The 22,628-nt window shown below is 48.2% G+C and overlaps 1 protein-coding gene across 14 annotated transcripts in view; it reads left to right on the plus strand.

The window, feature by feature from the left end:
• lef1 (lymphoid enhancer-binding factor 1) overlaps positions 1–22,628 on the plus strand; it is a 61,829-nt gene that overhangs the window by 24,199 nt on the left and 15,002 nt on the right. For 9 of the 14 annotated variants that reach the window (XM_071407675.1, XM_071407672.1, XM_071407682.1 and 6 more), the window contains exons 4-8: positions 10,979–11,111; positions 17,939–18,059; positions 18,765–18,884; positions 19,761–19,935; positions 21,073–21,180. In XM_071407675.1, the coding sequence (XP_071263776.1) occupies positions 10,979–11,111; positions 17,939–18,059; positions 18,765–18,884; positions 19,761–19,935; positions 21,073–21,180 (657 nt within the window). The remainder of the gene's footprint in view (positions 1–10,978; positions 11,112–17,938; positions 18,060–18,764; positions 18,885–19,760; positions 19,936–21,072; positions 21,181–22,628) is intronic. The other 5 variants (XM_071407680.1, XM_071407686.1, XM_071407681.1 and 2 more) reach the window with 3 other exon arrangements.

The following is a 22,628-nucleotide window of genomic DNA, read 5'->3' on the forward strand; positions in this document are numbered from 1 at the left end:
ATGTATTTACATTGATTGTCCTCTAACATGCTAGTATGTGCTGACTGACTCATAGACAGATTGTGTGTAGCTTGTCATCAAACAGTCCTGCCTGAAACACAGACCAAAAGGTCACGTGTGGTCAAGCAGGTGTGCAGCAATCCAGACATCAGGATAACGCAGCGGGAATATGTGTGTGAACTGGCCAAGAAGAGTAATCGTCAAGCTAACCAGAACATTAACCTAACGTAGCAGGCGTAAAAGAAAGGCCTGAGCGGGCTCAGACGAAACCGGAAGCATCCGGTTTTCAGGCTTCACCTCTTCTCTGCTTTCCCCCTGAAAACCGGGATGCTTCCGGTTTCTTCTGACCCTCTGAGGGTGCCAACACATTCTGTTGTCTGTGGTTATACCTTTGATCTGTCTGTCTGTCTGTCTGTCTGTCTGTCTGTCTGTCTGTCTGTCTGTCTGTCTGTCTGTCTGTCTGTCTGTCTGTCTCTTTCTGTGTGTGTATTTACAATGGTGTTTGTTCTTCACTGGTTGCCCTTGTGGCAACAGGTCACATATTGCTCTCTCTCTCTCTCTCTCTCTCTCTCTCTCTCTCTCTCTCTCTCTCTCTCTCTCTCTCTCTCTCTCTCTCTCTCTCTCTCTCTCTCTCTCTCTCTCTCTCTCTCTCTCTCTCTCTCTCTCTCTCTCTCTCTCTCTCTCTCTCTCTCTCTCTCTCTCTCTCTCTCTCCCAGAGTACGTGACCAGACTCAATCAGTAACAGTGGGCATTTTCAGGTGTGGCTGGTAAAGGGCCCTGGCTGCATAACAGAACAGCGAGGAGCTGAGGAAGGGCTTTTCAGCCAGCGGATTTAGCAGCATGGGGAATCATGGGAATCTGCTACTTTAGTCTCTCCGTCCTCGATGGTTTCTGGAAACACCTCACGTGGTTCCGACACACACTTGATTGTAGCTACAGGCACGCTGAGTCCTCATTGCATATAAATTACAGAAGTGGGAAGTGATTATTATAAACTTCCCCCGTTTTTCGTTTCCCCTCCCCCCTCACTCGGCAGACGAGGGATAATTGAGTGGAGCACAAAAGGCAAGTGGTAGGGGGGGGGGTTAGAGATGCCAAGCAGGCAGTAGGGGAAGGAGAGATGGTGGGGGGTGGAGAATCCCTTCCTATCTGAGACTGTACGACAGTGTTGGCCAACTGTCGACTAGCGCTGTACACGATGCAAGGGAAGGGGTGGCAATATCAGTGTTAGTCATTAGGGTTAGCAGTGTGCTTAAGGTTAGGTTTTAAATCTGATTCTAGGACTTTGTGGCTGTGTCGCCTAGTGACCACTGCAGAGCTGCCTCCAGAACCAGATTCAAGACTAAAAAGTCCTGTTTAAAAAGTTAGTTATTTCCATTTTATATAATGTCAAACTTGATTTATCCTTACTGAAAATGTATCAATCCCTACAAAAATGTCCATTAATTATAATCCACATAATAATTCACATTTCCTGTTGCTGCAGGATTATTTTCCTGTATGAGAAACTGATCAAATTAAGATGGGACTTCTGTATATCCATGCAGGTATACACATATACATTCACACACACACACACACACACACACACAGACACACACACACACAGAGCAGCACGCCAAGGCATTGAGCCTCCCTGTTCTGTTACAAAGCAAAGTGTTGGCGCTAGTGTTTCTCCTCTCAAACATCGTGGCTCTCTGCCAGCTCCAGTTCCGCGCAATGAATTTCTTTTCAAACCACTTCTGAGGCCGCTTGAAAAGGGCTGGCCAAGCCTGGTTATAAAATTCTCAAATGGAACGTTTATTTCCAAATCCGTGCCCTCTCTCTGTCTCTGTGTGTGAAATATGAATAGAAAAGAGAACCTAAGCCTATTTCTTCCCTGACATTAAAAAAGACCGCTGCCGCCACAGTTTGAGCCATCGTCACGGGGGACAAGAAGGGGCGATCAAATCGCGGCGACATTGCATGACCCTCCACGGTCGTGGTCAAGTCAGAGCTGTGCAACCACTTCCTCTAACTGCTTAGTACAAAAGTATTGAATTTTTGTTTAATTCTTTGTAAACTTGGCATGAAGCAGTGAGTGGTTAAAGGAAGGAAGGTGCGGCTAGTCCATAAGAAACCACCTGAACTATTAAAGTTTTAAAATGGCAGCTCCTTCAGTTGTGCCCGGTCACCTCCAATGACTTGTTTTCTGGGGGAACAGAATTACCCCTTCCTTCTCCTTGTGCAAGTCAAGTCCCCCAAAACTCTCCCTGTCCATTTAATATTGTGACAATTTAGCATTTTATTTTGGCATCTGTATACATACATCTTGGTGCTATGATTTAGGTAGAGGATGGTGCTGGCTAGTAGTGGTGCTATGGTTTAGTTAGAGGATGGTGCTGGCTAGTAGTGGTGCTATAGTTTAGGTAGAGGATGGTGCTGGCTAGTAGTGGTGCTATAGTTTAGGTAGATGATGGTGCTGGCTAGTAGTGGTGCTATAGTTTAGGTAGATGATGGTGCTGGCTAGTAGTGGTGCTATGGTTTAGTTAGAGGATGGTGCTGGCTAGTAGTGGGCTATGGTTTAGTTAGAGGATGGTGCTGGCTAGTAATGGGCTATGGTTTAGGTAGAGGATGGTGCTGACTAGTAATGGGCTATGGTTTAGTTAGAGGATGGTGCTGACTAGTAATGGGCTATGGTTTAGGTAGAGGATGGTGCTGACTAGTAGTGGTGCTATAGTTTAGGTAGAGGATGGTGCTGGCTAGTAGTGGTGCTATAGTTTAGGTAGAGGATGGTGCTGTCTAGTAGTGGGCTATGGTTTAGTTAGAGGATGGTGCTGGCTAGTAGTGGGCTATGGTTTAGTTAGAGGATGGTGCTGGCTAGTAGTGGTGCTATGGTTTAGGTAGAGGATGGTGCTGGCTAGTAGTGGGCTATGGTTTAGTTAGAGGATGGTGCTGGCTAGTAGTGGTGCTATGGTTTAGTTAGAGGATGGTGCTGGCTAGTAGTGGGCTATGGTTTAGTTAGAGGATGGTGCTGGCTAGTAGTGGTGCTATGGTTTAGTTAGAGGATGGTGCTGGCTAGTAGTGGTGCTATGGTTTAGGTAGATGATGGTGCTGGCTAGTAGTGGTGCTATGGTTTAGGTAGAGGATGGTGCTGGCTAGTAGTGGTGCTATGGTTTAGGTAGAGGATGGTGCTGGCTAGTAGTGGGCTATGGTTTAGGTAGAGGATGGTGCTGTCTAGTAGTGGTGCTATGGTTTAGGTAGAGGATGGTGCTGGCTAGTGGCTAGTAGTGGTGCTATGGTTTAGGTAGAGGATGGTGCTGGCTAGTGGCTGGTAGTGGGCTATGGTTTAGGTAGAGGATGGTGCTGGCTAGTAGTGGTGCTATGGTTTAGGTAGAGGATGGTGCTGGCTAATAGTGGTGCTATGGTTTAGTTAGAGGATGGTGCTGTCTAGTAGTGGGCTATGGTTTAGTTAGAGGATGGTGCTGGCTAGTAGTGGTGCTATAGTTTAGGTAGAGGATGGTGCTGGCTAGTAGTGGTGCTATGGTTTAGGTAGAGGATGGTGCTGGCTAGTAGTGGTGCTATGGTTTAGGTAGAGGATGGTGCTGGCTAGTAGTGGGCTATGGTTTAGGTAGAGGATGGTGCTGTCTAGTAGTGGTGCTATGGTTTAGGTAGAGGATGGTGCTGGCTAGTGGCTAGTAGTGGTGCTATGGTTTAGGTAGAGGATGGTGCTGGCTAGTGGCTGGTAGTGGGCTATGGTTTAGGTAGAGGATGGTGCTGGCTAGTAGTGGTGCTATGGTTTAGGTAGAGGATGGTGCTGGCTAATAGTGGTGCTATGGTTTAGTTAGAGGATGGTGCTGTCTAGTAGTGGGCTATGGTTTAGTTAGAGGATGGTGCTGGCTAGTAGTGGTGCTATGGTTTAGTTAGAGGATGGTGCTGGCTAGTAGTGGGCTATGGTTTAGGTAGAGGATGGTGCTGACTAGTAGTGGGCTATGGTTTAGGTAGAGGATGGTGCTGGCTAGTAGTGGTGCTATGGTTTAGGTAGAGGATGGTGCTGGCTAGTGGCTGGTAGTGGGCTATGGTTTAGGTAGAGGATGGTGCTGGCTAGTAGTGGTGCTATAGTTTAGGTAGAGGATGGTGCTGACTAGTAGTGGGCTATGGTTTAGTTAGAGGATGGTGCTGACTAGTAGTGGGCTATGGTTTAGGTAGAGGTATGTACTGGCTAGTGGCAGGTAGTGGGCTATGGTTTAGGTAGAGGTATGTACTGGCTAGTGGCAGGTAGTGGGCTATGGTTTAGGTAGAGGATGGTGCTGGCTATTGGCTAATAGTGGTGCTATGGTTTAGGTAGAGGATGGTGCTGGCTAGTGGCTAATACTGGTGCTATTGTTTAGGTAGAGGATGGTACTGGCTAGTGGCTAATAGTGGGCTATTGTTTAGGTAGAGGATGGTACTGGCTAGTGGCTAATAGTGGGCTATGGTTTAGGTAGAGGATGGTACTGGCTAGTGGCTAATAGTGGGCTATTGTTTAGGTAGAGGATGGTACTGGCTAGTGGCTAATAGTGGGCTATTGTTTAGGTAGAGGATGGTACTGGCTAGTGGCTAATAGTGGGCTATGGTTTAGGTAGAGGATGGTACTGGCTAGTGGCTAATAGTGGGCTATTGTTTAGGTAGAGGATGGTACTGGCTAGTGGCTAATAGTGGGCTATTGTTTAGGTAGAGGATGGTACTGGCTAGTGGCTAATAGTGGGCTATTGTTTAGGTAGAGGATGGTACTGGCTAGTGGCTAATAGTGGGCTATTGTTTAGGTAGAGGATGGTACTGGCTAGTGGCTAATAGTGGGCTATTGTTTAGGTAGAGGATGGTACTGGCTAGTGGCTAATAGTGGGCTATGGTTTAGGTAGAGGATGGTACTGGCTAGTGGCTAATAGTGGGCTATTGTTTAGGTAGAGGATGGTACTGGCTAGTGGCTAATAGTGGGCTATTGTTTAGGTAGAGGATGGTACTGGCTAGTGGCTAATAGTGGGCTATTGTTTAGGTAGAGGATGGTACTGGCTAGTGGCTAATAGTGGGCTATTGTTTAGGTAGAGGATGGTACTGGCTAGTGGCTAATAGTGGGCTATTGTTTAGGTAGAGGATGGTACTGGCTAGTGGCTAATAGTGGGCTATTGTTTAGGTAGAGGATGGTACTGGCTAGTGGCTAATAGTGGGCTATTGTTTAGGTAGAGGATGGTACTGGCTAGTGGCTAATAGTGGGCTATTGTTTAGGTAGAGGATGGTACTGGCTAGTGGCTAATAGTGGGCTATTGTTTAGGTAGAGGATGGTACTGGCTAGTGGCTAATAGTGGGCTATTGTTTAGGTAGAGGATGGTACTGGCTAGTGGCTAATACTGGTGCTATTGTTTAGGTAGAGGATGGTACTGGCTAGTGGCTAATAGTGGGCTATTGTTTAGGTAGAGGATGGTGCTGGCTAGTGGCAGGTAGTGGGCTATGGTTTAGGTAGAGGATGGTACTGGCTAGTGGCTAATAGTGGGCTATTGTTTAGGTAGAGGATGGTGCTGGCTAGTGGCTAATACTGGTGCTATTGTTTAGGTAGAGGATGGTACTGGCTAGTGGCTAATAGTGGGCTATGGTTTAGGTAGAGGATGGTACTGGCTAGTGGCTAATAGTGGGCTATTGTTTAGGTAGAGGATGGTACTGGCTAGTGGCTAATACTGGTGCTATTGTTTAGGTAGAGGATGGTACTGGCTAGTGGCTAATACTGGGCTATTGTTTAGGTAGAGGATGGTGCTGGCTAGTGGCTAATAGTGGGCTATGGTTTAGGTAGAGGATGGTACTGGCTAGTGGCTAATAGTGGGCTATTGTTTAGGTAGAGGATGGTGCTGGCTAGTGGCTAATACTGGTGCTATTGTTTAGGTAAAGGATGGTACTGGCTAGTGGCTAATAGTGGGCTATTGTTTAGGTAGAGGATGGTGCTGGCTAGTGGCTAATACTGGTGCTATTGTTTAGGTAGAGGATGGTACTGGCTAGTGGCTAATAGTGGGCTATGGTTTAGTTAGAGGATGGTACTGGCTAGTGGCTAATAGTGGTTCTATGGTTTAGTCACAGGATGGTACTGGCTGGTAGTAGAGTTGTGGTTTAGGTAGAGGATGCATATGTGCCTCCTAGATTCAGTAAAAGCTGTGACGGTCACAGAAGCCCCCAGGTTTCCCCTGGTGGATTTAGCCTTAAGGACGGCACACAATAGAGGCACAGTTTATTAAGAAGTTGAGAGAAATGGGCTGTGACAGCTGCAACTGGGTGAGCACAAAAGAGGTCTTCTCCAATATGGTGGAGGCAAGGGCATTTCGAAAGCTCCTCGGCTTTCTCAGGTGCCAGAGAGTCCGTCAGCAACGGGCCGTGTTGGTTTTTCTGCCATGGGATGAAGCTGGAGATATAGGGGGAAGTGGGTGCACGGGTTTCTGTGTGTATCTGCATCAATGATTGCATGCTTGTTAAATTGTCTCATTTATATGGTTTAGGATCCTCTCTCTCTCTCTCTCTCTCTCTCTCTCTCTCTCTCTCTCTCTCTCTCTCTCTCTCTCTCTCTCTCTCTCTCTCTCTCTCTCTCTCTCTCTCTCACTCTCCATCCTCACTCTCTCTCCCTCTGTCGGAGAAGAGAACCCGAAGACTGGAGAGCTTAAATGAAAATCCTCCATCCAGGTTCTTATCTCGTTCCCGCAGGGAAGCAAATGTGAGCTGAAAGGCGTAACAATTAAGAGAAGAGGGGTGAGGATGGTATAATTTTAGCCCCAGCTAGTACAGGCATGTCCCTGGCTGCTCCAGGCCCAATTCAGGCCCTCTATTTGGAGTCCTCTTCGGTCCTCATCCTGGTGGGATAAAGTGCCATTAAAGCTATTCCAACACATAGATTATCCCCTGACCTTTGACCCTGGCTGACCTGTGTTCTCCTGGGCTTGAGACGTCAGGACTTTAGAGCCAGGGTTTAGGGACTAATTAGTTGCTATGAGTGAGCTAATTTTGTTTGAAGTTGGATTGAGATAATTTTTTGTAGTTGATGCTCACTCTATTTTTGATCGGAAGCCCTTTTTTGGGTGTTTGTCATTACTATGCAAATTAGTTCTGAAAATGTTGGACTATTTTAAGGCAGGATCCAACATTACGTAAGAGGTGGTCAAGCCAAACGTACTTGATATGTTTGATGCTGGAGTGTGTGTGTGTGTGTGTGTGTGTGTGTGTGTGTGTGTGTGTGTGTGTGTGTGTGTGTGTGTGTGTGTGTGTGTGTGTGTGTGTGTGTGTGAGAGAGAGAGAGAGAGAGGGCTGGAGACCTGGGGGTCTTGATGCTTAACCAGGCTCCGGAATCTGACATGCATGAAGGCCCTTTTAGTAAGGTGTGCATAGCTGAGATCCACCCCACCCTACTGCTAAACCCCTGGTTAGGACATTCCCAGAGGGGGTAGGGGGAGAGGTGGTAGTTCGGTGCCGGTCTGTGAGGGGTCGGTCCGGCAACACAGGAAATTCCAGGGGGAGTTGTAGCCTTGCCACAAATTAGCATGCTGAGAATGTCACCCTAGCACGAATCTCCTCGCTGCAAATCAAGCCAATGAAAGTCACCTAGTGGTGTTTTATTTATTTATATATATATACAGTTGAAGTCGGAAGTTTACATACACCTTAGCCAAATACATTTAACCTCAGTTTTTCACAATTCCTGATCCTAGTAAAAATGTCCTGTCCTAGGTCAGTTAGGATCACCACTTTATTTTAAGAATGTGGAATGTCAGAATAATAGTAGAGAGAATTATTTATTTCAGCTTTTATTTCTTTCATCACAATCCCAGTGGGTCAGAAGTTTAAATACACTCAATTAGTATTTGGTAGCATTGCCTTTAAATTGTTTAACTTGGGTCAAATGTTTCGGGTAGCCTTCCACAAGCTTCCCACAATAAGTTGGGTGAATTTTGGCCATTTCTCCTGGCAGAGCTGGTGTAACTGAGTCAGGTTTGTAGGCCTCCTTGCTCGCACACATTTTTTCAGTTCTGCCCACACATTTTCTATAGGATTGAGATCAGGGCTTTGTGATGGCCACTCCAATACCTTGACTTTGTTGTCCTTAAGCCATTTTGCCACAACTTCGGGAGTATGCTTGGGGTCATTGTCCATTTGGAAGACCCATTTGCAACCAAGCTTTAACTTCCTGACTGATGTCTTGAGATGTTGCTTCAATATATCCACAGAATTTTCCTCCCTCATGATGCCATCTATTTTGTGAAGTGCCCCAGTCCCTCCTGCAGCAAAGCACCCCCACAACATGATGCTGCCACCCCCGTGCTTCACGGTTGGGATGGTGTTCTTCGGCTTGCAAGCCTCCCCCTTTTTCCTCCAAACATAACGATGGTCATTATGGCCAAACAGTTCTATTTTCGTTTCATCAGAGGACGTTTCTCCAAAAAGTACGATCTTTGTCCCCATGTGCAGTTGCAAACCGTAGTCTGGCTTTTTTATGGCGGTTTTGGAGCAGTGGCTTCTTTCTTGCTGAGCGGCCTTTCAGGTTATGTCGATATAGGACTCGTTTTACTGTAGATATAGATACTTTTGTACCTGTTTCCTCCAGCATCTTCACAAGGTCCTTTGCTGTTGTTCTGGGATTGATTTGCACTTTTCGCACCAAAGTACGTTCATCTCTAGGAGACAGAACGCATCTCCTTCCTGAACGGTATGATGGCTGCTTGGTCCTATGGTGTTTAAACTTGCGTACTATTGTTGGTACAGATGAACGTGGTACCTTCAGGTGTTTGGAAATTTCTCCCAAGGATGAACCAGACTTGTGGAGTTCTACAATTGTTTTTCTGAGGTCTTGGCTGATTTCTTTAGATTTTCCCATGATGTCAAGCAAAGAGACACTGAGTTTGAAGGTAGGCCTTGAAATACATCCACAGGTACACCTCCAATTGACTCAAATTATGTCAATTAGCCTATCAGAAGCTTCTAAAGCCATGACATAATTTTCTGGAACTTTCCAAGGTGTTTAAAGGCACAGTCAACTTAGTGTATGTAAACTTCTAACCCACTGGAGTTGTGATACAGTGAATTATAATTGAAATAATCTGTCTGTAAACAATTGTTGGAAAAATGACTTTTGTCATGCACAAAGTAGATGTCCTAACCCGACTTGCCAAAACTATAGTTTGTTAACAAGAAATTTGTGGAGTGTTTGAAAAACGAGTTTTAATGGCTCCAACCTAAGTGTATGTAAACTTCCGACTTCAACTGTATGTGTATATATATATATTTATATGTATTTATATGTATGTATGTATGCTTGTTTGTTTGTTTGTTTGTTTAGGGATAGCATGTGTTATATGTTGGGAAAGATTGGGTGTAGTCAAAATGTGTAGGATGGGTTGATGGATGACTGTCAGATCAAGCGTATAGCCTTTTGAAATATCATGCCATACGTTTACCCATCATTCTTATACACACCGGAATAGATTGATCGTTTTTTGAGACAAAGCCGTATATCCTTTAGAAATGCTGTTTTGACTCTACAAGTCAATCAGGTCCAGGGTCAGTGCTGGGTGCTCTGATTGTGAGTAGTAGATTTAGCATGGCTAAGCAGTACCATGTGTTCAGTGCTGTTGGAGCGTGTAAGCGGCTGGGGGGCTGGCTGGGTTGGAGGGGCGTGGTGGGGGGTGCAGGCCTCTGTGAGTCAGCCTAAGGGTGGGGGGTGGTAGGGAATGGGGTGCTGTGGCCAGACCACTGCTGACGTGATTAACCCTGCCTTTTGGTTCTACTGCAGACGCCTCTATGAGATCTCTCTCTCGTCCTCTCTCTCGTTCTCTCTCTCCTTCCCTTTCTTGTCCTTCTCTTTCAAATCTCTCTCTTTCAATTCAAGGGGTTTTATTGGCATGGGAAACATGTTCTTTCTCTCTCTCGTCCTCCTTCCATGTCTTGTCATCCTTCCCTCTTTCTCTTGCCCTATCTTTTTCTCTCTCCATCACCCCTCCTCCATCGCTCATCCCTCCTTCTCTCCTCCTTCCCCCGGCTCTGGCTCTGTAATGAACTCCTCTTATTCACCGGCTAATGACTGCCTTTGATCTCACTGCTAAGACCTCTGCTCTAACTCTACCCTGTGGGGCTTTCTCTTTCACTCTCCCCCTTCTTTCCAACCCCCTCTGCCCTTAGGCAGGAAATAGGGGCAGTACTCACTGACCAAGGCTAAACAAAGTTTTGAGGTGTTAGGGAAAGGCTGGAAGGGGAGTACAGACCTCCCTTGCGGGAAGGTGTTTTATTTTTACTGTGCCATTAAAGCCCCCATGCAGTCTTTTTTTAATATTATTTTTTAGCATCACATATGTCTAATAAATCACTGTTTATTTCATGAAAATCTCTGATCGTGTGGGCGTGTTGATACATATTAAAATATATTTACATACACAACCCTGATTGGCGGATAAGATCGTTTAGAGACTCTAGAGCCTACCACAGTTACCCCTTCAAAGTAGGAGGATACATATGCAAATAAAAGATTACTGGTCATTGGTCAGAATAATCAGATCAGATTGTGATGTCATGCCGTGGGCCAGAAACTCCATGCCACCTGAACAGGCTGAAATTCCAGGGGTTTTTTTCTCTCCAAAATCTCTTACACTAAAAGGGCATTTTCACAATTTCAGAGTCTTATTTCGACCTAATGGTGTGAAAATATAATTAAAAACAGAAAAATTGTGACTGCACCACCCCTTTCATCTCACCAGCTCCTTTTTCTGTGTGTGTGTGTGTGTGTGTGTGTGTGTGTGTGTGTGTGTGTGTGTGTGGGCTACACAAATCACCAAGCGGCCGTACCCTTGTCATTTGAGAGAGGGCCGGGACTTGATTTAGCGCTGTAAAACTCTGTAAATGCTATCTGCTAACTGAACTGAGGACAGGTAATGTAGTGCCTTGTTTAATGTGTTCTGCCTCTCTCATGGTGTCCTCCTCTCTCTCTCCCTCTCCATTCCAGTCCAATAAGGTTCCGGTGGTACAACCGTCGCATGCGGTCCATCCGCTCACCCCCCTCATCACGTACAGCGACGAACATTTCGCCCCCGGACCCCACTCCGGACACCACCCCCAGGACGTCAACCCCAAACAAGGTAGGCAATGCCCCCCTCCCCTCAAATCACTAAAGCAGTGGACATCATTAACCATGGTAACACAAAGGAGACACATATTTTGTACACACATTTGTTTACATACCTGTTAGTGAGCATTTCTCTTTTGCCAAGATAATCCATCCACCTAACAGGTGTGGAATATCAAGAAGCTAATTAAACGGCATGTTCATTACACACCTTGTGCTGGGGTCATTCAAAGGCCACTCTAAAATGTGCAGTTTTGTCACACGACACAATGCCACAGATGTCTCATGTTTTGAGGGAGCGTGCAATTTGCATGCTGACTGCAGGAATGTCCACCAGAGCTGTTGCCAGAGAATTCAATGTCCATTTCTCTACCATAAGACACCGCCAACATCGTTTTAGAGAATTTGGTAGTACGTCCAACCGGCCTCACAACCGCAGACCACGTGTAACCACGCCAGCCCAGGACCTCCACATCCGGCTTCTTCACCTGCGGGATCATCTGAAGCCAGCCACCCGGACGGCTGATAGAACTGTGGGTTTGCACAACGAAGAACTGTCAGAAACTGTCTCAGAGAAGCTCATGCAGTTCTGCGTCGTAACCGACCTCAGTGGGCAAATGCTCACCTTCGATGGCCACTGGCACGCTGGAGAAGTGTTCATCTGTACCGGGCAGATGGCGTCATGTGGGCGAGCGGTTTGCTGACGTCAACATGTGTGCCCCATGGTGGCGGTGGGGTTATGGAAGGGACAGGCATAAGCTACGTACAATTAACACAGTTGCATTTTATCGATGGCATTTTGAATGCAGAGATACCGTGATGAGATCCTGAGGCCCATTGTCTGCCAACATTACCTCACGTTTCAGCATGATAATGCTCGGCCCCATGTCACAAGGATCTGTACACAATTTCTGGAAGCTGAAAATGTCCCAGTTCTTCCATGGCCTGCATACTCACCAGACATGTCACCCATTGAACATATTTGGGATGCACTGGATCGACGTGTATGGCAGCGTGTTCCAGTTCTCACTAATATCCAGCAACTTCGCACAGCCATTGAAGAGGAGTGGGACAACATTTCACAGGCCATAATCAACAGCATGAGGCAAATGGTGGTCACACTAGTACTGACTAGTTTTCTGATCCACGCCCCTACCTTATTTTTTTTAAAGGTATCTGTGACCAACAAATGCATTTCTGTATTCCCAGTCATGTGAAATCCATAGAATTTATTTCAATTGACAGATTTTCCTAATATGAACTGTAACTCAGTAAAATCGTTGAAATTGTTGCACGTTTTTTTATATTTTTGTTCAGCGTCGTAAAGATTTTCACATCACACCGTATTCATCACTACCCATCTCCACAAAGACGCATGAAGCCAAAGCTATTCCTCAGAGGGAAATGTAACGTATCAGTTCACCCAGCCACCTACACAAGGTGGTTAGGTGACGTTCTGTCTCAGAGAAAGAAAACTAGAACACATTCCTCCACACAGCGTATCGCATCTTCCCACCTACCTGAATGAAGCAGAGAGCTCCTCAGACAGGCAAGGCTGTCGGGGATTTACCACACTGCACTGCTGAAAAGCCTTTTTTTTCGTCTCTATCTTTCTCTACTCTTTTTTTACCCCTCCATTTGTCACCCTATATAATACTATTTCCCTGTCTGTCTGGGTAAAAACGTCACAGTTAAACCCCTGACAGACTGTCTGTCTGGGTAAAAACGTCACAGGTAAACCCCCTGACAGACTGTCTGTCTGGGTAAAAACGTCACAGTAAACCCCCTGATAGACTGTCTGTCTGGGTAAAAACATCACAGTTAAACCCCTGACAGACTCTGTCTGGGTAAAAACGTCACAGTAAACCCCCTGACAGACTGTCTGTCTGGGTAAAAACGTCACAGTAAACCCCTGACAGACTGTCTGTCTGGGTAAAAACGTCACAGTAAACCCCTGACAGACTGTCTGTCTGGGTAAAAACGTCACAGTAAACCCCCTGACAGGCGCTAGCGCATAAAGGCAGTTGGAAAGCCCAGGCACAGTCAGGGTGAGACTTTGGCAGAGGTTCATAGGTCTTGTACTGGTCTGGCCCCGGCCCTCCATATGCGCTCCCCTCCCCTCTTCCTTCCGGCTGCCACGCACCGCCCCCTACTTAAAAGCAGGAGGCAGACCAGACAGGATGCGATGTGTGATGACAGGGCAGTTGAGTAAATAATCCAATATGGCCGCCATACACCAGATCCATCCAGACATCATAGTGATCTTGCTGGACAACACAGCAGGACAACTGAATAGGGGATTTAGTGAAAGGCTGCATTTGTTCCAGAAAGTCATTCACTTCCCTTGTAGCTACAGGATTTCTTTACAGTAATGCTTTCCATAGGGCTCCGTTTTTTTTAACGTTTTGGTCCTCATTTACAGTCCTCATACATTTTGGTCTGAGTTGTCCCCAGGGATTGAGTATGAGAGTTGATGATAAACATAGCACAGAGTGGAGTTATATGAAGAAACCGCTGGAGGAGATCCGAGTCTGAATCGATCCACACACTCCCATAGCCTGGACTGTTCCATGTAGAAGAGATCTGCTCGATGAATTAGCTGTAAATGAAGTCCCATGGCATTTCCAGGTCTAGATACTGTAAAAGAGCTAAAGATATGTAGGAAGCAGAGAGGATAGTCTCTATCCATCTCTCTTTCTCTCTTTCTATCACACTTTTGCCTTCTCGTTCTCTTGCTCACTCACTCTCTCGCTCTCATTTTCATCAGCCAATCGGCTCGCTGCACTCCATAGCGGGATCAGGACTTTGATCTTCTCGTTAATTATTTAAGAAATCATGGATGTTCTCATTATGGGTCCTAATAAGCTCTAATATGTGCCGGGCGGTAACGTCGGATCGAAGGTCAAACTCCGGAGCCCTTTGAACAGACTTCAGACTTCACATCGAAATTTACAATGAAAAAATGTAACAGTTAAAATATAATATTTTAATACGAGATCATATTTTGAAATACAAGTTCTGTCTACACGTGGATAAGGTTATGAAAATGTTTCAGGAGCAAGGCTAGCAGGGCAAAACGGTGGGAAGGATGTTGATGTGAACGTGAGCGAGTAATTACGCACCTTTTTAGTGCCTTGAGTGACAGTGTTAACACTGAGCTCCCCTCACTCCATCTCTATCTCATCTCTCCCTTCCCTCCTGACTCCTATCCTTCCTACTTTTCCTATCCTTCACTCTCTCCCTTCCCTCCTGACTTTCCTATCCTTCACTACCTTCTCACTTTCCCTCCGCCCCTTGCTCCTTACCCTTCCTTACATCCTCCATTCCTCTCTCTCACGCTCCCCCTCCTTTCGCTCCCTCCCCTTCCTTCCCTCCCTCCCTAGTGCCCTACAGAGCACCCTGAGACTGGGGTGGTGAATAAGTGGGCTGGGGGTGCTGGAATCCAGCGTTGCTACAGTGGCTTTGGAGATAAGCCTCCTCTCTCTGCCGCTCCGAGGGAGTTAGACCCCTTCAGACTGCAGCCTGAGAAGAAAGAGGGGGGTGGAGAGAAGGATCCATCTGGGATTAGGAGATGGTGTTAATCTGGAGGCGTTTGCCTTCTTCCTCTTCTATGTGTGTGTGTGTGTGTGTGTGTGTGCCACTGCAGGCCTTCTACACAGGCCTACACAGCACTCCCTTGACCATAGCTCCCAGTCTGACAGATCCATTTACTAGGGTCCTTAATTTCCTTCACCCTCCCCCTCCTCCCTCTCTCCCTCCTTCCATCCAAGTTGAACTTCTCGCCAGCCTCTACAACAAGCGGAGGGAGGCTGAGAGCCCTTGACCTTGAAGCCCAAGAGGCCTAGCGTTGATGAAGAGAGGGAGAGCTTAGCTGTGTTGAGGAGCCAGTGACAGGGTAGGGCCCCAGTGAATGCTCTCTGTAGGGAGCATTACAGGAAGCACAGAGAGAGATACAGGCCTTAATGAACACTGACTGGAGGGACTGGAGGGCTACATGGGGGGACTAGAGGGACTGGAGGGCTACATGGGGGGACTAAGATGGACTGGAGGGCTACATGGGGGGACTAGAGGGACTGGAGGGCTACATGGGGGGACTAGAGGGACTGGAGGGACTGGAGGGCTACATGGGGGGACTAGAGGGACTGGATGGCTACATGGGGGGACTAGAGGGACTGGAGGGCTACATGGGGGGACTAGAGGGACTGGAGGGCTACATGGGGGGACTAGAGGGACTGGAGGGCTACATGGGGGGACTAGAGGGACTGGAGGGCTACATGGGGGGACTAAGAGGGACTGGAGGGACTGGAGGGCTACATGGGGGGACTAGAGGGACTGGATGGCTACATGGGGGGACTAGAGGGACTGGAGGGCTACATGGGGGGACTAAGAGGGACTGGAGGGCTACATGGGGGGACTAGAGGGACTGGAGGGCTACATGGGGGGACTAAGATGGACTGGAGGGCTACATGGGGGGACTAGAGGGACTGGAGGGCTACATGGGGGGACTAAGAGGGACTGGAGGGCTACATGGGGGGACTAAGAGGGACTGGAGGGCTACATGGGGGGACTAGAGGGACTGGAGGGCTACATGGGGGGACTAGAGGGACTGGAGGGCTACATGGGGGGACTAAGAGGGACTGGAGGGCTACATGGGGGGACTAAGAGGGACTGGAGGGCTACATGGGGGGACTAGAGGGACTGGAGGGCTACATGGGGGGACTAAGAGGGACTGGAGGGCTACATGAGGGGACTAGAGGGACTGGAGGGCTACATGGGGGGACTAGAGGGACTGGAGGGCTACATGGGGGGGACTAGAGGGACTGGAGGGCTACATGGGGGGACTAGAGGGACTGGAGGGCTACATGGGGGGACTAGAGGGACTGGAGGGCTACATGGGGGGACTAGAGGGACTGGAGGGCTACATGGGGGGACTAGAGGGACTGGAGGGACTGGAGGGCTACATGGGGGGACCAGAGGGACTGGAGGGCTACATAGGGGGGACTAGAGGGCTTCAAGGGGGGGACTGGAGTGCTACATAGAGGGACTAGAGGGACTGGAGGGCTACATAGGGGGACTAGAGGGACTAAGGGACTGGAGGGCTACATGGGGGGACCAGAGGGACTGTAGGGACTAGAGGGACTAAGGGACTGGAGGGCTACATGGGGGGACCAGAGGGACTGGAGGGCTACATGGGGGGACTAGAGGGACTGGAGGGCTACATGGGGGGACTAGAGGGACTGGAGGGCTACATGGGGGGACTAGAGGGACTGGAGGGCTACACCGGGGGACTAGAGGGACTGGAGGGACTAAGGGACTGGAGGGCTACATGGGGGGACCAGAGGGACTGGAGGGCTACATGGGGGGACTGGAGGGACTAGAGGGACTGTAGGGCTACATGGGGGGACTAGAGGGACTAAGGGACTGGAGGGCTACATGGGGGGACCAGAGGGACTGGAGGGACTGGAGGGCTACATGGGGGGACTAGAGGGACTGGAGGGCTACATGGGGGGACTAGAGGGACTGGAGGGCTACATAGGGGGACTAGAGGGACTGAGGGACTGGAGGGCTACATGGGGGGACCAGAGGGACTGTAGGGCTACACGGGGGGACTAGAGGGACTGGAGGGACTAGAGGGACTGTAGGGCTACATGGGGGGACTAGAGGGACTAAGGGACTGTAGGGCTACATGGGGGGACTAGAGGGACTGGAGGGCTCATGGGGGGACCAGAGGGACTGTAGGGCTACATGGGGGGACTAGAGGGACTAAGGGACTGGAGGGCTACATGGGGGGACCAGAGGGACTGGAGGGACTGGAGGGCTACATGGGGGGACTAGAGGGACTGGAGGGCTACATGGGGGGACTAGAGGGACTGGAGGGCTACATGGGGGGACCAGAGGGACTGTAGGGCTACATAGGGGGACTAGAGGGACTGGAGGGACTAGAGGGACTGTAGGGCTACATGGGGGGACCAGAGGGACTGTAGGGCTACATGGGGGGACTAGAGGGACTGGAGGGACTAGAGGGACTGTAGGGCTACATGGGGGGACCAGAGGGACTGTAGGGCTACATGGGGGGACTAGAGGGACTAAGGGACTGGAGGGCTACATGGGGGGACTAGATGGACTAGAGGGACTGGAGGGCTACATGGGGGGACTAGATGGACTAGAGGGACTGGAGGGCTACATGGGGGGACTAGATGGACTAGAGGGACTGTAGGGCTACATGGGGGGACTAGAGGGACTAAGGGACTGGAGGGCTACATGGGGGGACTAGATGGACTAGAGGGACTGGAGGGCTACATGGGGGGACTAGATAGACTAGAGGGACTGGAGGGCTACATGGGGGGACTAGATGGACTAGAGGGACTGGAGGGCTACATGGGGGGACTAGAGGGCCGGAGGGACTGGAGGGCCACATGGGGGGACTAGATGGACTAGAGGGTCTGGAGGGCTACATTGGGCAAACGTGAACCTTTCTGTATCTATTATAATAATACACACTTGGCACACAGCAACACACACGTACAGTTCATACACTGAATTCCAACTCTGCATGGCACAGATGTCCTTGTCATGTCAGTGACATGCAGGATCAAACCATTCAAAGATGCTGGAGAAACCATTCAAAAGATGGGAGAGTCCATGCACACCCAAATATTACTGTGTGGTTACCCCTCATTCACGGTCATTAAATGTTCTAACAATAATGTACAGTATCAATAACAAGCATCAAACACTTACAATATGGTGTCTATTACAGCAACGTTTCAACAACGTTGGGACAACGCGTCATCTTCATGGTCGGGTCATTGAATGCATGTTCTGTTCCTTTTCATACAGGACAGTACCACTCATCCTGTCTCTCTACAGGCATGCAGCGGCATCACCCCGGGCCGGACATGACCAACTTCTACCCCCTCTCCCCTGGAGGAGTGGGACAGATCACGCCCCCACTGGGATGGTACGTTTAGGATGACACACACACACGCACACGCACACGCACACGTACACGCACACACACAGACAACCACCCAATCAACAAGGGAAGATTGAGACCAACTATATACAGTACTGTACATGTGGATCCATTGAGAAAGGTGACCCTACAGACAGACAGACAGACAGACAGACAGACAGACAGACAGACAGACAGACAGACAGACAGACAGACAGACAGACAGACAGACAGACAGACAGAGGGGAAATCCAGACCATGGACTCTGTCTCGTCAGTGATGTGGCCTCACCACACTGGTTCTCCCTGTGCCCAGCACATGTCCAACAGACTGCCCCATACGTGCTCCCGCATATTCAGCTGTCTATTTAGCTGCTCAAAAGACTCCCTGTGTCAGCGGCTGCCTCTGAGCTGCACTATGTTAGTAGCTCTCGTATGAGGCCTCTCTCTCTCTCTCCCCTGGATTCTTTATTCCCATATCTCTCTTTCCTTCTCATTTCTCTCTACCCCTTCTCTGGTTGGTACATGCCACGACAGTCCTGGTATAGACAGGAGAGGCTTTGGACCCAGATGCTTCCCGACTGTACTTTTCTCAAACCTCTCTCCTGTGTTTTCTTTTAACATCTTTTAACTCTTATTTCACTTAGTGTGAGTATGTTGGGGAGAGAGAGAGGACGAGTTCCTAAAGTTAATGCATGGGTTCTTGTTCCAGGTTCTCCCACCACATGGTCCCGGGTCCCCCCGGCCCCCACGCCACAGGGATCCCCCACCCGGCCATCGTCAACGCCCAGGTCAAACACGAGCCCCAGCACGACAACGACCTGATGCACATGTGAGTCCCCCAAACAGTGGCCCTGTCTGGGTCCACTTCACACAGGGCCAGCCGTGAGTAGAGTGTGGGGGCTCAAACAACCCATCATATGTCCCTCTCTACTGTTACGCTGAAAACACACATTCCTACCAAAATACACCTCACTATTCTACTCCTCATGGTATTAGCAGCACATTGAGTTCAGGATACTTCCAGGTATTTGGCCACTCAACCACATGTCCCAACAACACAGCAGTCCAGCCTCCCTTCTCTCCTATCTCCTTGATGTGAGGAGATAAGCAACAAGGGCCTCACAGAGCTGATAAGGGCCCCACCACGCTTCATTTGGCCCCTGGCATCACAACATGCATACCAACAGAGAGACACACACACACACACACACACACACACACACACACACACACACACACACACACACACACACACACACACACACACACACACACACACACACACACACAGACAGACAGACACAGAGACACACAGAGACAGAGACACACACACCACACACAGACACACATCAAGGTCCTGTGGTGCTGGGACTACTAAGCGATTGGCAGTGTGTGTGCTGGGGGGGAAGGTTTAGTTGCCATTACTGGTGAAGTAATCTCTCTCTCTCCGCTTGAAAGCTCCAAGACTGTATGACTGTACATGATTAAAGACTCCTGGCGTGGTGGCAACGCCTCGCACGCACACACCCTCGCTCCCAATTGGCTGAGGCGAAACAGACCCCTTGCCGTTTGTTCTCACACTCCGGAGGCGCCCAGTTTCTCCGTCGCAACCCTCCCTCCTCCGCCCCCCTCTCTTTTTTTTTAGTACCGCCTCCGTTCCCTTCTTCTTCTTTACCTCGCTCCCTTGTTCTTTTCTCGCCAATTGTTTTGCCAGGAAGCCTCAGCACCAGGATCAGAGGAAGGAGCAGGAGCCCAAGAGACCCCACATCAAGAAGCCGCTGAATGCCTTCATGCTGTACATGAAGGAGATGAGGGCCAACGTGGTGGCAGAGTGCACGCTCAAGGAGAGCGCCGCCATCAACCAGATCCTGGGACGGAGGGTACGTATGGGAGAACCCAGGATAGAGCACCCTGACTGGGGTGGAGAACGGTTAACCACCCCCTGTTCTGTAATCAAGGGTCTGAAACCGTGACAATGTGATGATGGGTGCTAGGGAAACGGCCATAAGGCACCATTTGTGTTCTTGTGTTAACCATAAACACCTGACAGCATCTCTCGTTCAGCTAGAGGGCTTCCGGATCATAGAAATAGAATCCATAGAACGGGCCTCCCCATGCAAATCATGGAGAGAGTGTAATAATGTTATACGATGTACTGTTTTATCTTTTGTTTCGTATGTAACGTAAGTGCCTTAGTGTGTTTGGACCCCAGGAAGAGTAGCTGCTGCCTTGGCAACAGCTAATGAGGATCCCTAATAAATACAAATACAAATGATGTCATAATGGGTGGACTGGCTAGAGGTTCCTTTCTCTGGATTCTCTTTCTATGTTTGAGATGTTCCTTCAACTCTTCTACATCAAGGTCCTTCAAGGGACTAATCACGATGACCATCTCCTTGTCCCAACCTGTTACTTCCCCTCATCAGACAGATCCACTTTCGACCTGACTGACTGGCGGACATTCAACCAAATGTTATTTTTCTTAAAACTTACCGTAGATAATAATAGTGTGGTTTGGAAATGACAAAATGTGTTCCTTTTGAGACTGGGAGTAGAAGAAAGAAAGTGAATGAGAAAGAGACCGATAGAACGTGTTTAAAGCCTTAACAGAAAGCCCTGGTGTTTGGGCCAGCCAGCCACAGCAAAGCTCTGTTTGCGGCCTGTGTTCAGTAATTGCCCGCTGACATAGTTTGAAGCAAAAGCGCCGCTAAATTGGAACCAGTGTTTTGATATGAAATCAAAGTATTTTTTTCTCTCTCTTTATCTCTCTTGCCCATATGCTAATCTCTTCATCATGTTCGCCCCCTTTAAAAAAATATATATTCCCTTTTTTTTTTTTACCAAACGTTTGTACATTTTTGTAAAGGATTTTTTTCTGTAGCAAAACACTAGCACCCGTGTCTTTGGAGGGAACTTTGGAGGGATCTTTGGAGGGATCTTTGGAGGGAACTTGAAAGTGCAGACCAGTAATTGACTGTGTGCTGTTTTTCCTTTTCCCTCTCCTCGTACTGAATCAGTGGCATGCTTTATCCAGAGAAGAGCAAGCTAAGTATTACGAATTAGCCCGCAAGGAACGGCAGCTCCACATGCAGCTCTACCCAGGATGGTCCGCCAGAGATAATTATGTAAGTATCATATAGAAACGGATTGGCAGCGGAGAGGTGTGTTGTGTGTGTGATTTTGTCAACTGGGATTGTATTTTTCTGACCGGGGTTCAACTAGTATTTGAAATCTTTCAATTACTTTTGAGTGTTTGAGTCTGCCTGGAGTGCCAGATGAGCAGGGTTTGCACTTTTGGGGCTATTCCATTGGTCATATTTATCCAGGCAAGGTTGATCAAGCACCGCTAAATTATTTAAAAGATTTAAAATGCTCTTTGAACCCAGGCCTGTTCAGTTTTGATGTAGGCTATATGTTCTTTATGAATTTCAGAACAGTAGCTAGTATTCTGTGTTAGATTTCTAAAGACAATGCTAGCTACAACATTCTAATAAACATTAGCCTTTTCCATGATAATGGTGTCCATTTTTAGCTGCTATGCTACAGCCTAATGTGTAATTCATAGCACTCTACTTCCATGCTATTATTACCACCATAAAGGATTCTAGTATCAGACTCAGTATTATGCGACTCTGAGAATAGTGGCCTGTGATGGTGCTGCCAGTCTTTGATGTTCCATATCAACATGGAAGCCTTGGATATGTAAACAGAGTTGATGCCCCTACCAAGAGCGTAGACACTTAGTGATGAGTAGATTACTGTGTGATTTCAGATGGCACAGCAACAAGAGGTGTGTGTGTGTGTCAGGGCACCTGTTATGTTAGTAATATGTCATGTTCATCTAGGTGTGTGTGTCTGTTCCATATATGTGTGTGTGAGACTGTTCCGTGTGTGTGTGTATGTGACTGTATGCTAGCGCCTGCCGTTGTTAAAAAGTGTGGCTCCAGCACTCACTTTCACTCCACCACCACAGGGGCTCTTTGTAGTGTTCACCTGCCTTCTCTCTGGGCAGCCCCGATCAGCACCTCTCACCTTCTGCCTCCGCCGCCCCGCCGCCACCACACCACGCTGGGGGAAACACTGCAGGACAGGGAGTAGAGGACAGGACGGCATAGGGCAGGACAATACAATGCAGTACAGACTTTAGTCTTTTGCCCTGACCCCATTGGTGTTGAGAGATCTGAAAGGACTGATCTGATAGGCTAAAGCAATAAGCCAGGAAGTAGAGGATGACCTCATGGTGTCTGATGGCCTCTACTACCGTATACCTGCTTTCGAATACTTATACTAACCGTACTATTGTGACGTAAATTGAGTATGTAGTCTGCTTATTGGTCATAGTATGGAGGTTAGTATGCCAAAAGTTCCCGGATGTCGTACTAAATTCACCAAAATACGAAAGCAGTGGACACTATTTCGGTGCTTTTAGGACCCATAATGAAATTCTTCAGAAAATAGGCGTGGCTTCACAACATTTTCAGATTTGAAGAAAATGGCGGTTAATATGCCGAAGTCTGACGAGAGCGGATACATATTCGTTGCTTTAACTAATTATGACAAATGTTAAGAAAAT

The sequence above is a fragment of the Salvelinus alpinus genome, chromosome 6 (genome assembly GCF_045679555.1).
Source record: "Salvelinus alpinus chromosome 6, SLU_Salpinus.1, whole genome shotgun sequence".
NCBI lineage: Eukaryota > Metazoa > Chordata > Actinopteri > Salmoniformes > Salmonidae > Salvelinus > Salvelinus alpinus.